Genomic DNA, 15838 nt, shown 5'->3' with positions numbered 1-15838 from the left:
GTGAGGGCGGCGCACGTGGGGACGTTATGTAAGGCGCAGAGGAAGGGGCGGGGACGGCACGCGCGCGTGCGGTGGGGCCGCCGCGCATGCGGGGTGGGGGCGAGGGGCGGGGCGAGGCCGGTCTGGTTGTGCTCTCTCCCCCAGACAGAGGCCCCGGAGACTCCCGAGCGACAATGAAGCAAGAGCAGCAGCAGCAGCCGCCGCCGCCACCATCATCACCATCACCACCACCCCCGCAGCCTCCCCAGCAGCCGCCGCCTCCCTTCGCCAGCCCAGGGGTCCCGGCCTTCCTCAGCAAGCTGTGGGCTTTGCTGGGCGAGACCCCCAGCAATCAGCTCATCACCTGGAGCCAGGTCGGCCGCCTTCCCTCCCCCCCACCGTCCCCACCCCCTACCCGCCCGCGTGTGGCGGACCCCCCGCCATCACCCTGCGCATCGCTCCGGCGGGCACCGGGGCCCGCGGGCCTCGGCATGGGGAGGACGGAAAATCAGGGCACGGCCACATGGCTTGGGTGGGCTCGGGCCAGACTGAGCTGAGCTGAGCTGCGCTGCTCGGGAGAGGCCGGCTCGCCTCTCCCTTGTTTTAACCGTGGAGTAGGAGCTCCGGTGCCCGCCCTGGGGGCGCGTCCCCAGGCACTCCCGCGTTGAGGTTTTGTCTGGCTGGCTCTGACTGTGCAGTCTCGAGCGTCCGTGGGGGTGGGAAGGGGCCCGGGAGACGGCAGATTCTGCCTTGCTCTTAAGGAGCCAGCGTGCGGGGAACGTGGAGCTGCGGGGGATTTCCCACCGCGGGGCGCTGGGTGCACTAGGAACGGGGGCTCGCCTTCGGCGAGCCGGGGAGTGCGGGAGAGCTCCGGAGGATGGGGGACAGTGGCGTGCTCAGGCCTGCTGTTGTTTCCTGTGTGCTGCCCGCGGGGCCGGATCCCGCAGGGGCGGTGCGGAGCGGCCACGTGGGGGATGGCCGGGGGCTTCCCGGGCTCGGTGTCCACCTGCTGGGGTGGCGGGAAGGGGATGGGCCACGGGGGAAGTCGAATTGGGCACCAGTCTTCTTACAGTGCAACGGAGGGCTGGCAAGTTATTACAGTGAGCATCATTGACATTTGTGCTAAAAGCTAAGCACATAATGGCTACTTCATTTTTTTCGTATATGCTGTTTTAAATAAAGTCTCGTTCTCAAATCGTATCAATATCTACAAGTGGTATTGAGTTAAACTCAATTGAGAGCTCCTTATTTTAAATGCTTCAGAAATAATGAAATGTCTTAAATGCTTTACTGAAAAAGGTTTACCAGTACCTTCAGCCAAAACTTCCCAAAGAGGGAAGCAGGAGGGCTCAGTAGATTACAGGAGCTTTTCTTACTTTTTTGGTTTTTTTTTAGGGTGGGGGTTTTTTGTAGTGTTTTTGGGGCATGTTCTTTCTATTTTTGGAAGAGAGATACTAAAGGCTGCATGAAGATTGTTGTTGTCTACATTAAAAAATGCTGCATTTGCTTATACTTTTAATGGAGAATTTCCAAATCTATTGCTTATGTTAACTCAAGTAAATACACCAATACCTGTTAGGTATCCTTGTGATATTTTTTTAATTAACTTTAAGAATAATTGTCTCAGATTCTGCAAGGCTGTTCTTGTTGGGGGGAAGTATTGGGATTACTTGTGATATGGATGAGTACCGAATGGGGCACTTGGAAAGCTGCTGTATGCTGTAGTCATTGGTGCTAGGAGTTGACAATCGTATTTAGCTGTGTAGTGAAGCTTACAGGCCTTAATTGCTGTACTGCTTTGCTGTAAATGACTCTCGGGGCAACAAGAGCTCATGGATGCCTTTCCCAGATTTTCGTGTGTTAGGTTTAGACAATGTCAAAATGATGATGAAGTGAGATACCACGTGGAAGTTGTCTGTTGGTGTCACAGGTCACTGTGGTGTCACTTGGTTCAGCACCTTCGTGAATTTTATACACAGCCTTGGCTAAAAGAGTCTGTTCCTGCCACTTCTTTAGCTTCCCCTTTTTCTTCCATTGATTAATCCTCAGCAGGAGGTAGGTAGGCATTACTGAAAGTTTTCATCTCCCTACCTTCCTCTCAGTCTTAAGCCCCTTCGTCATCCAGTGGAGAGCCATTTGTAACATCCTGTTTCTGATGCTCCCTGCTGATTTGCAGGAGAAAGCTGTGTGGTTTAACCCCTACTGGCAGCTAAGTACAACTCAGCCACTTGCTCACTTCCCCATGCCCTGGTAGAGTAAGTAAAAATCGTGGGATGAGATAACCATTTAAAATTGAAATGAAGTAAAGTATATGATAACAGTAATAAAACAGAAAGAAAACACAAGAAATTCAAATGATGCCCAATACAATTGCTTACCACCTGCAGGCCAGTACCCAGCCCATCCAGAAACAGCAGTTGGCCCTCCTGCTGGTTAACTCCTGCAGTTTATATACTGGGCATGATGTTCTCTGGTGTGGAATATCCCTTTGCCCAGTGTGGGTCAGCTGTCCTGGCCATGTACCCTCCCAACTTCTTGTGCACCTGCTTGCTGGCAGCACTTGAGAAGTTGAAAAGACCTTGACTTAAAGTAAGCACTGCTCAGCAACAACTAAAACACCAACTAACCATCAACATTATTCTCTCACTGAATCCAAAACTCAGCACTCTGCCAGCTACTAAGAAAAAAAATTAATTCTGTCTTAGCTGAAACAAGGACACCCGCCTTTGGACAAGAGCCTTCATGTGGTCTTATAGTTGGTTCTTCAAGCTTCTTGGGCTCATAGAACTGCTGGCATTTGAGGATAAGAAAAGTGACTCATTAAACTAAAATGGCCTCTTAAGAAGATGTATGAAAAGTGTTGACATTTGTTGAAGATAAGACTTCTTATTAACTACAGGGTGAGAGTATTGTGGATGTGTAGACAAAACCTAAACCATTATGAAGTAGGTAATTTGCATTCTGCCAATTACTTGCCCTGTAGTTAAATGAAGTGCAGTCATTGAAGAACAAAGAGCTGATCCTTCTATTTTAGTTAAAGCCTGTGGATTAAATAAAAGATAATCTTCCCTCATAATTGGCATTCCAGAAGGGGAATCTTGCTTTAGGTGACTACCTTTTCAGTAACTCCAAAACCCAGTGGACACCTTCACCTCTTTGACAGCTCCATCTGCTCTATAAGTCTTATCAACCCAATCATGCTTTTACAGTGAAAAGCAGATGGGACTGTCAGCTGTTTGTTGGTATTTTTTTCTTGTTCAGGTTCTTTATTGAGATTCTTTACCAGGGCTTCAAAATTACGTTCAAAATTGATAGTTCTGTATTGTTCTGTAGTGAAATTATCTTAATTGCTGATAATGATTGTTTCATATCTTGATAAAGCAGTGTGTAACAATAGAGACGTTCCCCTTAAGATACAGGTGATGGTGTAAATTGATAGTACTCAGTTGCTTTGCAACTGCAAGGGTTGTACACTTTTTGTTTTGGAAAATTGTAGGCAAGCAGATCAGTAATGTACTGCATGCACAAAGGAAACATTCCAATCTGGTGATTAATTCTAAAAGCCCAGTGTGTTTTCTGCTATGGTTTTTAAGTAGCTTAACGTGTCTCTCTCATTTTAGAATGGAAAGAGTTTCTTGGTGTTGAATGAACAGAGATTTGCAAAAGAGATTCTTCCCAAATACTTCAAGCATAACAACATGGCAAGCTTTGTCAGACAGTTAAACATGTGTAAGTTCCTGGATTTTTGCATTCTATCACAATTCTAAATCCTGTACATAAAAGTTAAGTTATAACTTTGGGCAGTGGCCTTGTGTTCTCTGCAACTAGGATACTGTCTTACCCTCAAAATTGGTAACGGGATAGCTGGGACAGCATACTTGGAATTTCTTAGTGTGGGTTTTGAGGTTTTTCTTTTATTTTTTTTAAAGATGGCTTCCGTAAAGTTGTCCATGTTGATTCTGGAATTGTCAAACTGGAGCGAGATGGTCCTGTAGAGTTTCGTCATGCGTATTTTAGGCAGGGCCGGGAGGACTTGCTGGAACATATTAAAAGGAAGGTTAGTGAAAATTCAGTATGTGGAAAACCTGTACTATTAAGTAGTGATGAATAGCTAAGTTCACGTTAAGTTTAACTCCACAGGATTGTGAGTGCAAATAAGTTCAGAGTTTATGGAAACAAACTGCCCTGCTTTCATTTACATCTTGAGCTTGTTTAAATATATTTTGGGGAATTTGACAAGGCTTTTTTATCTGCTTTGCTGTCATTATAGTAAAATTTCACAGGTGGCAAAAAAGCATGAGTTATATAATGTGACAATTTGCAAATGAGTATTAGAAGTGTGGAGCATGTTTTGACTTTACCATCAGCAATATAAGAAACTGCTCATTTATGTAGGTTGTTTCAGAACAAAGCTCCTGTAAGCATTAGACTTTACACCCAGGAGAACGGGGCGAACCTATAAACACATTCATTATGTTTCTGAAGTGTGCTCTGCTGGTCTTGAGTCAAGTGGATATAGTTGGCAAATAGAAGTATGGCAAATTAAACTGGATGTCATGGTTAACCCCAGCCAGCAACTCAGCCCCACACACAGCTGCTTGCTCACTTCTCCCATGTCAGGATGTGGGAACGAACTGGGAGAGTAAAAGTGAGAAGACTCATGGGTTGGCGTGAAGGCAGTTTAATAAGTAAAGCAAAAGCTACACACACAAGCCAAACCAGGAATACCACTCCCGATGGGCAGGCAGGTGTTCAGTCATCCCCAGGAAAACAGGGCCCCATCACATGTAATTGTGACTTGGGAAAGCAAATGCCATCTTTCTGAACATCCCCCCCACTTCCCTGTTTTTCCCCCAGTTTTATATGCTAAGCATGATACCATATAGTATGGAATGCTCCTTTGGTCAGGTGGGGATAACTGGCCCAGCTGTGTGTGTGTGCCCTCAATTTTTTGTGCAGCCCTAGACAACTGGCTGGTGGAGTGAGGTGAGAAGCAGAAAAGCCCTTGACTCCATGTGTAAGTGCTGCTCAGCAGTAACAAAAACATCTCTGAATTGCCATCACTGCACTGCAGCACAACTGCACAAGTCCAAAACACAGCCCTGTATTTGCTTCTATGAAGAAAATAGCCCCACATCAGCCAAAACCAGCACAGTGATAACACTTGTTATCACCAGGTTATTGTGATGCAGTTATGATGAAGTAGAGTACTTGGGAAAATGCCTGAAGAGTCTGAGTGTACACAAATGTTTGTAACAACTAAAGCTAATGTGCTGGTGATATCTATTGTATTTTTGGTTTTGGGGTTTTTTGGATGGTATACATCTATATGTATTTTTGGGTTTGGGGTTTTTTTGATTCTTAGTTTATTATTAAATTAAGTGCATGTTTTCTCAACATTAGTAAGAAAATATACTTGATCGCTAAAAGAGAGTAATAGTTAAGCATGAGTTAAGGGAAGTGTTTTTTCTGGATTCTAATTTTTTAAAGGTTTCTTCTTCGAGACCTGAAGAAAACAAGATACGTCAGGAAGATCTCTCTCAAATAATATGCAGTGCTCAAAAGGTGCAGATTAAACAAACAACTATTGAATCTCAGTTGACTCTTTTGAAGAGGTAAGTTGCTTCGTCAGTATCCTTAATGCTGAGTAATTGTGATACTCGAAACCGGACCAGGACGTAATTCTAGGTGTCTCTTGATTTCTGGTTGCCTGATGTCAATTATTGCTTTAGGAACATAAATTTCTATTAAAAAGTTGCTTTAAAATTGAATTTTACGGTATTATTAAAAGTAATAGACAATGTTGGTGTTTGCAGAACTGTCTAGTAGTAGGCAATTAAATAAATAACACCTTTAATAATAGTTCAATATAGATGCTGAGTCTGAATATCAGTTCTTAGTATAAATTATACTGGTTTTTGCCATCAAGTTTGAAAGAGTTACTGTATTTGGTTTGAGGCAGAATTTGGTTTGTGTAGCTTGCATATAATACTTTTGTAGGACAATTAATGTCTTTGCTCATTGTTTTCTATTTTCCTGTTGTTTTTGTCCTCATTCCCCCACTGTTTAAACTTGTAAAAGAGTTAATAGCTCTGAAAGTGTGTTTAGAAATCTAATTTAGAAATTCATTAGTTACCTCATTGACAGAGAAACAATTGAAAACACAAATGTAAATAGTTTTTTAGAATTCCATTACTCCCTGCTTAGAAATTATGATTTATTCTCAACAGTGAGAGAGATGTGTGTCACAAATTACTTAATCCTTTGGAATTTGTAGATACAGAAAATATATATAAGGTCATTCACTGTAAGTCACATCACCTCAACAGAAACTCTAATAGAGTTTCATTTCTTTTGGTAGAACGTCTCATGACAGTGTACCTCTGTGGTACTGAGGTCACTGATTAGTTCAGGTTTTAATAAGTAAATTCTCTCATTTCTAGGCTTCAGTTGTAGTGACTTGGGTGGTAGAATATTCAGAGGCAAACTTCTTTTGCTTAGGCGTAGTCTTTGTTAGAATCTGACTAGTCCAGAGTAAAAATCATATTTGCCCTTTTGAAATCCTAGATGAATTTGGTTTGAAAGGAATGTCTGAAGGCCATCAAGTCCAAACTGCTGCCCAGAGCAGGGCTGGCTTTGACTGGAATGACAGCCAGTTGCTAATGAGCTGACAGTTTGTAGAGATGAGAACATAGTGGTTGGTCTTTGACATCCATATTGTTATCCCATCAGTTTAAAGTGATTGAGGTAGAAACTGGAGCTAAATCAGAAGACCTGGTCCTACAAAACATGTTGATAAAGCTAGTGAAAAAGTTGAGAAAGTTCAGAATCCCTGACTTCTCCCATTAATTTTGTGATGGAATCATACTCTTAATTTGTATGTTGAACATAGGAGCAGTTTGAGGAGTGAGTAATAATATCCTGCATCACATTGCATATGAGCTGCTGTTTCTGAAAACTTTAAGATTTCCTAAAAACCCAAACACCAGTGGAGTTTGCTTGTTTGTGTTGAAAATTGAGCTACAAAAGAGAGGAGGGTGGTATGTTGTCTGCCCATATTTATTGAAGCTTTTGGTACTCATAATCTGCCTCTTTATACAGCATACGCTGTTGGAAAAAAGGCTGTGGTTTCAATAGGATAGGTTTTACACTGTCTGAGTAGCTGGAGTCCTGTGAGTGCTGGAAGAACCAAGGTTTCCAAAATGGCAGCATTTCATGAAAATTGCTAGCTCTGACTTGCTCCTGTTACTTTTTATCACCTAACATGCCCATTTACTGGAGCTAATAGAGGTAACTGTTAAATGCTGATAGTTAATTTTTAAATGATGAATGTATGAGTAATGATTATTGCCAAATTTGAGAATTTTATTTTTCTTCCTTTAAAGCAGATGGAAATTCCCTGCAGGCTATTTGTTGTGTTTTGGTCTCTGTTTCATGGTTACTTTCCAAGGCTGCTTGATGCCTGTGTGACACTCCCACACCAACCCCAATCTAGAGATACATTTCAGAGTTCTAATGAAGCCAACTGATCTTTAACAAAAATTAATAACTAGTTTTAGTGTGACTTTTAAATCATCATTTTTTAACAGAGAGAATGAATCCCTTTGGAGGGAAGTGTCAGAACTGAGAGCAAAACACTTGCAACAGCAGCAAGTTATTCGAAAGGTAAGGCTTCATTCAAGTGTGGTGTTGCTTGAGTGCTTCTGAAGTAGGAATGCTTTGCCATGTTACTTGCTTTGCCCTCACTCAGCTTTTTATAATGTCAAATCTCTCTGTAATAGAAAAAAGTGTAGGGTGGTATATGATGAACAAACCCTAGTGATACAAACCTTCAGGGTATTTTAATGCATAAGTAGAAAACAAGGCTAATGTCTTATAAACATTATCAAAGGAAAAGGCTCAAGAACATCTACATTAGTCATTAAGTTACACTTAATATGGTCCATCCATTTTTTATTACTCTGGGAATCAGATGTCTAATTTTCTGTGTCAACGATCTCAGGAGAAACTTTCTCACTGCAAGAATTACAAGATTCTGTACTGGAAGTTCAGTGCTGCCCCCCTTAATGGACCCATTGACTGTATATTCCTAACGTTACCAGAGGAATAGATAATGGAGTGGAACCTATTGATAATATGTTAATTTAGATTATTTAACAGTTAGATTTATGATCTACCAAAACTCATATAAATGCATAGAGTTTATAGACCTGTTCTTTTGACATATAAGAAGGGGCATCACTGCAATTAGCCTTGTAGCAGAGACTTACTGATTTTTTTTTTCCCAGTTTCTTCAAGCCAGATACATACATTAAAGTCTTAGATTTAAAACATAAGAGAAGGAAGGCTAACATTTCAAAAGGAAAGACAGCTGATGAATACTGTTAATTGTACATGTAATTTTTTCTGAATCTTGTCAAAAATGCCTTTCACCAGAACCGCTATTTACAGATACAGGTTATATATAGGGTCCACATCCCTGTATGCCTTTAGTCATTCTTTTGTTTGAGTTGCTGCTTGTCTTTCTGTGTATTGCATGATGTCATGTTAAAGCTGGCTCTTAGCACCTGCTATGTGAAAAGTCTTTCTTTAACAATTGAATAACTATTTAGCTATTATCAGCACTGATTTTTACCTTGATTTTTTACATTTTCTGAACAGCTGTGTATAAAAATTATTATACAAAGGAAGTGTTTTGCTGTTTATGTATAGATTTTATTTTTGGTGTCTTTTGCTATAAGGTGCTTTGGTACTTGAAAAACAATTACAAAGTATAGCAACTAACAATAGTGTTCTCTCCCTTACAGATTGTACAATTCATTGTTACCTTGGTGCAGAATAACCAACTAGTGAGCCTAAAACGCAAGAGGTAAATATGGTCTTGAAAACTTTCTGTCCGCTTGATAAACTGACAGGCCCTGTTGACTAGTTACCAAAGAGGTGGGTTTGAGATGGTCTTCTTTCTTTACTTTTTCTAATGTAGGCCTCTACTTCTGAATACTAATGGACCTACAAAGTCGAATGTATTTCAGAAAATTGTGAAAGAACCAGCTGACAGTAGCCACCATGTAAGTTTTCTATTGTGAGTACTCTCTGTGCAGGTGGACAGATGAATCTAATTCATTGTCATATGGAGACTATAACACAGCTGTTACTGAGAAGTTATAGGCTGTGGTTGTTTCCTTTCAGAAGCTAAATATGTTGATAATCACCATTCGCTTTCCAACATAAGCATGTCTAGAACAGTTACCTGTGTATTAAATACAGCTTGACATGATCCTGCTGAAAGCACTTTGCTTTTAAGAATGGTGCAGTTAGAAATAGCACAAATAATGTTGCATTGTTATCTCTGGGAATGTGGCATCCCTGACCCCATAAAGAGACAAGGGTCCAGTGTGTTGCTCTGCAAGGAAGCATCCAACCCAGCAAAATCATGTCATGTTCCTGTTACATTTGAATGAGTCACTCCACTGAAAGTTGTTTTCCACTGTCCAAATAACAATTGGTGAGGAAATCATTAAAACAAGTGATGTAGTATGGCACTAGAGTTAGTAGCTGTATAACAAAGTTCTATTTAAACAGCAGTCACTGTTCTAATATTTTTAGTTCTATTATCTGACATTGCTAGTATAATTTTATTTCTATGCTTGTAGTATTTACCTAATTATTTTTCCTGTAGCTGTTATTCTCCAGTTGTTTATTTACTTGTATGGCTTTTTCTATTAAACATAGATCTGTACAAACAGCTTCTAATCTCCAAGGTGTAGGAAAGGTCTTAGACTTCATTAGATGTGAAGCATTGTAAGATAGTGATAACTGTCAAAATGCTGAAGCTCATCATCCCTCTGTGCCCTGACTCTTTTAAAAATAATTCTCAGGTACCTCTCAACAGAAATGAGGGCTTAAAACAAAGGGAACAGATTTCAGATGACATTGTTATTTATGATGTCACTGAGGATGTGGGTGAGGAAGAACATCCCATGGCTGATGAAGAAAATCTTCCTGTTACACCAGAAACAAGTGAAGATACCACTTCAGATTCTTCCAAGTAAGAAGTCTCAAGACGTGTATATTAATAAATGGTTTTCAGTGTTGTATAATACGCAGTAATTCAGATATCTTAAGAGATCTGAAGTCTTCATGCCTTTTGGTTATGTGTACAGACAGGAATTATTTCCCTTGTTTTTGCAGGTTTTTGTGGAGAATGGTTGTCAGGTTTTAGTATGGTCTTTGCTTTAAGCCAATTAATTTCAGGGTTCTGGATTTTTTACAGTCCCAGTTACTTTTTGTGATTATTTTCCTTTCTATCTGTATTCCAGTACTACAGTTGTTCATCTTTCAGCTACAAGCAAGTTGAAACTTGGTCCAGGGATTTAGATGCAACTCTCTTGAGTTGCATTGGATTCATAGGGCCTGTACTCTGCCTCAAGGGAAAAAACTTAGTGTTTGTAGCTTGCACTTTAACTGGCACCATTGTTTAACTGTGTTTAACTGGCACTCAGCTGATGCTTGCCAGTCTCTGATAGAAAAGCTTAATGAGAAAAAGGCTGTGGTAGAGAGACAAGAAAACTAACAGCTTCATAAGGGTTAAGAACCACAACAGAGATGAAAGCAAATCAGTTGAGGCTTGCTCTTGGTTTTCAGGTTTTGTTCCTGGTATGTATAATAAGGTTAAATACAAACCTGTAGACTGGGATGCTTCCTTACGGGTGCTCCAGAATTGATACTGTTTAACAGGAAATACACCAAATATATGCTGTCCGTCTGGTTTGATGACCTTGTACATACTTCACATTTACATGCAAGCTTATAGTTGTTCTAATGACAAAAGTGATGGTGTTCCTGTAGCTCTTTAACTAGTAGTTGGTTATTGTGGTCTGGCACAACACTGTCTGCTAACTGAGCTGCATTAATTGTATTGATCGTTACAGAACTGTATCAATGGAAAATAGGTATTTTAATTATCTTGCTGTATTTAGTATTAAAAAGTTGAAAAGTTTAATTCCTGCTAGTGGCTTGACTAAAGTGAGAGATAACTAAGCCTGTGGAAGAATACCAATTTAAATGTGTATGAAATGTTGTAATTAATTTATCTCACATTGCAGCTGTAGCTGTAGCTACCACTCTCCCGATATTGTAATTGTGGAAGATGATAATGAAGATGAATATGCCCCTGTAATTCAAGGGGATAAAAGCACTGAATCAGTTGCTGTCCCAGGTAATGATCCAGTCAGCCCTGCCAGTGACAGCACAAACCCACTCATGTCAAGTGCTGTACAGCTGAATAACCAGTCAACTTTAACTGCAGAAGACCCAGTGTCTGTGATGGATTCCATACTCAATGAAAATGGAGTAATTTCACAGAATATAAATCTTCTTGGAAAGTGAGTAGTCTGGCCTTTCGTTTTTTCAAGTATTAGAACTGATTATTTGATTGAAGTAAAAAGAATTGAATAGCAGTTTCTACTTAGAACTTTAAACTTGCAGGCCACTGTTATTCCAGCCAGTTTCTGAAGATCCTTCTATTTTAAGTATTGTATGATGCAACCTGTGATTTTCACTGTTAGGTGAGTGAGTTGAGGTGTTTAATTTGGCAGTGTAATGTTGTGGAGGTGGTGTAAACTGTCAGGATTTATTTTTGTCACTCCTGCAGGTGGATTAGACCTATTAGGGCTATGTGGATGCAAGAATTGCATCTCTGCTAATGTCACGTAATACTGTTATGTTGATGTGATTCCTGTGATACCTATTCTAGAGCACCTGTCTGCTGACTTGGGCTCTCCTCTAAAGAGGCTAAAAGGTCTTCAGTTTTTTCCAGAGGTCATTTCTTGTGAAAGACTTAGTTGATTCTAGTTCTGGTGAAGATTTTTAGATGCACGTAGCACATCTGTGTAAAGTTTACTTAAGGATTTCTCTTTATTAAGGGATATGGCAATAAAATACTGTTTGCCTTCTAGAGTTGAACTTCTGGATTATCTGGACAGTATCGACTGCAGTTTAGAGGACTTCCAGGCTATGTTGTCAGGACGACAGTTCAGCATAGATCCAGATCTCCTGGTTGATGTAATTTTGATTTAAGTATTTTCGTAATAGGCTATAGAAAACATTTGTGTGTGTTGTTGCTGTTTAATATTGATTTAAGTCACAAATGATCTTTTCTTCCTTCCCTTTACAAAGCAAAGTACAAATATTTATGAGATTCTGGAGCACTGGTGGAAGTCTTAATGCTACACCACTGCTCAAGTGAATGCTTAAGTTTGTTATTGAACAGTGGCTTTCTTAATGAAATAATGCTTATATTTGTTGTGATGTGAATTTAGATGTCCATTAATACTCTTGCTTTGAAATAACATGGCCCATCATCTGTGGTCTTCTCAATGAACTGGGGTTATAAAGAATCTACCTCCATGTAGCAAGGCCATGTTGCCGGCGGGTGGCAGGGTGTTGTCTGCCATGACTCACATATCACCTCTCTGAGGTGCTTCTCCCTGTTCATTTGTTCCTTAATCCTAACCTGGGCCAGTGCATGAGGTTACTGGGTCCTGGTGACATGTTGAACCTGCTGGAGTGCCTGTTGTCCCCTCTTCCATTTCACTGAAATCCTTCTTAAAAGCAGCTCTGCTCTCCACTTATTGATGACTCCTTCCGGCTTGGTGTCACTTGCAACTTAAGTTCATCCATCTTTTAGGCAGGATTATCCATGCAGCAATGTTAGAAGCAATTGGTAATTTAAGACTGCAGCTAACCGTGTTAGATGTCATACAGTTCTTTTGTGATCAGGGTTCATGGAATTCAAAACCATTGTTTTTTTTTTCAAAACCAAAGCTAGATTTTCTTTGTAAAAGCAGTGATTACCTGTAAATATACTCCAGTCCTCATAGAGGGTAGAATAAGTTCAGGGGTTGTTCTCACACATGCAGAAGCAATGGTCTTGTACTCTTAATAGCAACACTGAGATACCTAAAACTTGATGTCTTTTGTCTTACTCAGCTTTTTACAAGTTCTGTGCAGATGAATCCCACAGATCATGATCATATCACTAATACCAAAGTAAGTCTTAAATCCATTGCTCAACATACGCAGTAGTGAGAGATGCAAAATTCACTCATTTTTTGCTGTTTTCTTTACTGGAATCATGGCACTTCATGCTCTGGCTTTTAAGACTTGCATGGGAATAGGAATACTGCAGCTGAGTTCATCCTCTTGGGCTTTAAACAGCAAAGGAAAAAGTACCCCAATTAATTAGTAGTGTCCTTTAAAACTTGTATTACCTCCACATTGTACCAGTCTCTTGACTTTCATGTCCCCTGATTTTTTTACTAGCAAACATTGTATGCACTTCTGTCAGAATGCTTTCATCTGTATTGTCTGATGGGAAAAGAAATACAGCAGTAACCAGCGGAGCAAAGATGCAGCACTTCAAATTTGTCCAGTTCATTTAAAGCATTAGTTTTGGTTCTTGCTTTGTAGCCTGTGTTTCCATTTCATGTTTTCTTACCCAGGGTGTGTTAGTGTGGGTAATACTAACTATTCCACTGCATCTTATCACAAAAAAAAAAATACTTTTTATAGTAGTTGTTCAGCTGTTTTCCAGTGGCATTGGAACAGGCTTTAAACATGTATTTTAAGAGTTTGCTTTTGTTCCCAGACGGAGACAAAGGGAAAAGAAACTAACAAGAATAATGCCGGTCCAGCAGCTTCCCAGGAAATGCAAGGTACTAAGCCCAGATCAGCTTAGTTGTAGTGATCTACTGAAACACTTAAACAGTTGAACATTACTCTAAGAGCCATCTCAGTTATTTGCTCTTTATCTGGTTTTATGTTATGCTGATAAATAACCAAAACACAATACTTACTGTATATTTGCTTTTTAGATTTTTGTCTCTGGACTAGAGGCAGAGAAACTGGTATTTTGCAGGTGAATCTGCACAAATAATGTTATACATGAACATAATTCTTTAAAAACACAAACACCTATCTTTTTTTATTAATTACCCTTCAAATAAGTACTGTAGGATGGATTTTGTTTTTTCCTTCTGCATGTAGAAAGGTACATGAATTGATATTCTGGGCTTTTTTTCCTCCATAGATAAGCAGCTGATACACTACACTGCGTTTCCACTCCTTGCATTCCTCGATGGGAACCCAGGCTCTGCTGTTGAGAGTGGGAGCTTCACAGCTGAAACTCCTTCCACTGCTGAAGGGGACGAGCTCCTGGAGAGCAGCCTGGATCCCCAGCCCACCCAGAGCAAACTGGTGCGTCTGGAGCCACTGACAGAGGCAGAGGCGAGCGAAGCCACGCTGTTCTACCTGTGTGAACTTGCCCCAGCACCCATGGACACAGACATGTCCTTCCTGGATAACTGATGTGAGGGAGGCTCTGTATATAGCCATGAAGATGAACTATTTATTTAGAATATTGTTTGAGAGTTTTTTGTAAATCACTGTTTTATGTAACCAGGTATGTGGAATCTGAAGTACCTTTCCTATCTTATACAAGCAGTTGTTTAGCTATGGAGTTAGACCAACCACCAGGCACAGCTGGCACTGCTGAGCCAGGCTGCTGCTGCACTGCTGTGAACACTTGGTGTTGCACACATTGCTTGTACTGCAGGTAACCAACACTTGTCAATAGTGAGCTTTGGTTTATGGTTTCTTATACTTCTTGTCTTACCTATGATGACATAAACTAGTAGTGTATGGTTAGGGAACACTGACTTTCTGTATTTTGGGGTTTTTATTTTTTACATTTTGTTTTAACACACATGAGGCTTTTTTGGGGTGGGGGGACCAGGACCTAATGTAGGCTTATTTTTCCCTGCTTCAACTGGGAACAAAGTGCCTGTACCTTGCTGAATCTTGGTTCTGCCTTACTTTCACTTCAGTGGAAGTGCTTACACATAGCACAAACTGGGGAAAAGTTCTTGACAGCTGCCAGGCCCCATGACTGCATGAGTACTTTTAACTTGGACCATCTATGCTGACAAAATAAATGTTACTTAAGTGTGGTGTCTGTCAAGAGTTTCTCTCTTATTCTGTGTGCCAGGTGGTTATGGAGTTAATAGCCTCATTTCCCTATCATAGTAGCTGTGCAAGGTCTAATGTGCACCTGGAAAATAGTTCCATTATCTCCAGCCTGAAGGGTTTATTGATAAGCCTCCAAAACAAGTGTCTAATGCAGCAAACCGTTTCCAGTAGTAGCACACAAAAGGGTGTTGTTCTCTCTTGGAGCTGTTACTGAGAGCTGTGGCAGAGCCCCATCACTTTCCTTCCAGTGGAGGAGCCCTACCCCTCCTCCAAGGTGTGTGTCCACTGCTGCACTCATGGAAGCCCCAGGTGCTGCAGTGAGTTTGTGTACTTGTGCTACAGAGCCAGAGGCGCCCCACTGGGGGCACGAAACCAAATCATCTCACCCTGAGCTCCTGCTTTCAACATAAACAGTAAGCCAAACTGCAACTGAGAATTAGCACAAAGGCTCAGCAAGGACAGAAACTGGGTTTCTGTAACTTCATACATGCAACACAAAAACCACATTCCCAACTCTGTCAGTAGATCCAAAATTTCTTTTCAAAAGAGTAATCTGGCCACTTGTACAAGGAGCTGAATCCATAGACAGAGCAGTCTGCTTATCTTCTGAATTCAGCAACTTGTTCTTTGTTACAGGACTAAGGAACTGCTGTAGTAGAAGTGTTCAGGTGTTTTACCCAAATTTAAACAGGTGTGATTCCATGAGGTGGCAGCAGTTGATGAAGCAGGAATGCAGTTACAGGTGCAAGGCATGTTTGTGTTTGCTGGGACACAAGAAGACAGAACTGTCAGAGGGTATCAGCGAGGGGGGCTATCCGTGACCTGAAAGAGC

At 40.8% G+C, this 15838-nt stretch overlaps 1 protein-coding gene and 1 long non-coding RNA gene across 14 annotated transcripts; one reads left to right on the top strand and one right to left on the bottom strand.

Moving 5' to 3' along the window:
- Positions 1-102: 102 nt before the first annotated feature.
- Positions 103-14998, top strand: HSF2 (heat shock transcription factor 2). Of its 13 annotated transcripts, XM_015621887.3 has the most exons (14): positions 107-353; positions 3600-3708; positions 3909-4036; positions 5470-5594; positions 7569-7644; positions 8787-8848; positions 8963-9047; positions 9858-10027; positions 11085-11197; positions 11288-11363; positions 11937-12042; positions 12970-13029; positions 13628-13694; positions 14069-14998. In XM_015621887.3, the coding sequence occupies exons 1-14, from the start codon at positions 174-176 to the stop codon at positions 14344-14346; spliced, it is 1635 nt and encodes a 544-aa protein (XP_015477373.1). In that variant the 5' UTR covers positions 107-173; the 3' UTR covers positions 14347-14998. The 13 variants fall into 13 exon arrangements, 11 of the variants coding, with proteins under 11 accessions (XP_033368713.1, XP_033368714.1, XP_033368712.1 ...); XR_004496424.1 differs by lacking the exon at positions 11937-12042 and having other exon boundaries at positions 103-353; positions 14069-14399; XM_015621885.3 differs by having other exon boundaries at positions 11085-11363.
- On the bottom strand, positions 1555-13835 carry LOC117244050. The gene is made up of 2 exons (XR_004496426.1): positions 12835-13835; positions 1555-4015 (listed from the first exon to the last, which is right to left on the bottom strand). It is a non-coding gene; the product is annotated as an uncharacterized LOC117244050 (long non-coding RNA).
- Positions 14999-15838: the final 840 nt, after the last annotated feature.

The sequence above is a fragment of the Parus major genome, chromosome 3 (assembly GCF_001522545.3).
Source record: "Parus major isolate Abel chromosome 3, Parus_major1.1, whole genome shotgun sequence".
NCBI classification, from domain to species: Eukaryota; Metazoa; Chordata; class Aves; order Passeriformes; family Paridae; genus Parus; species Parus major.
Note: the sequence above shows the minus strand (reverse complement) of the source record. Positions and strands in the feature narration are given on the sequence as shown.

Excerpts from the sequence above, each read along its gene's own strand:
- HSF2 (XM_015621885.3), top strand. The coding sequence starts at position 174 with ATGAAGCAAGAGCAGCAGCAGCAGCCGCCGCCGCCACCATCATCACCA. Across the intron at positions 3,709-3,908 it reads TGTCAGACAGTTAAACATGT|ATGGCTTCCGTAAAGTTGTC; the intron begins GTAAGTTCCTGG and ends TTTTTTTTAAAG. Across the intron at positions 4,037-5,469 it reads TGGAACATATTAAAAGGAAG|GTTTCTTCTTCGAGACCTGA; the intron begins GTTAGTGAAAAT and ends AATTTTTTAAAG.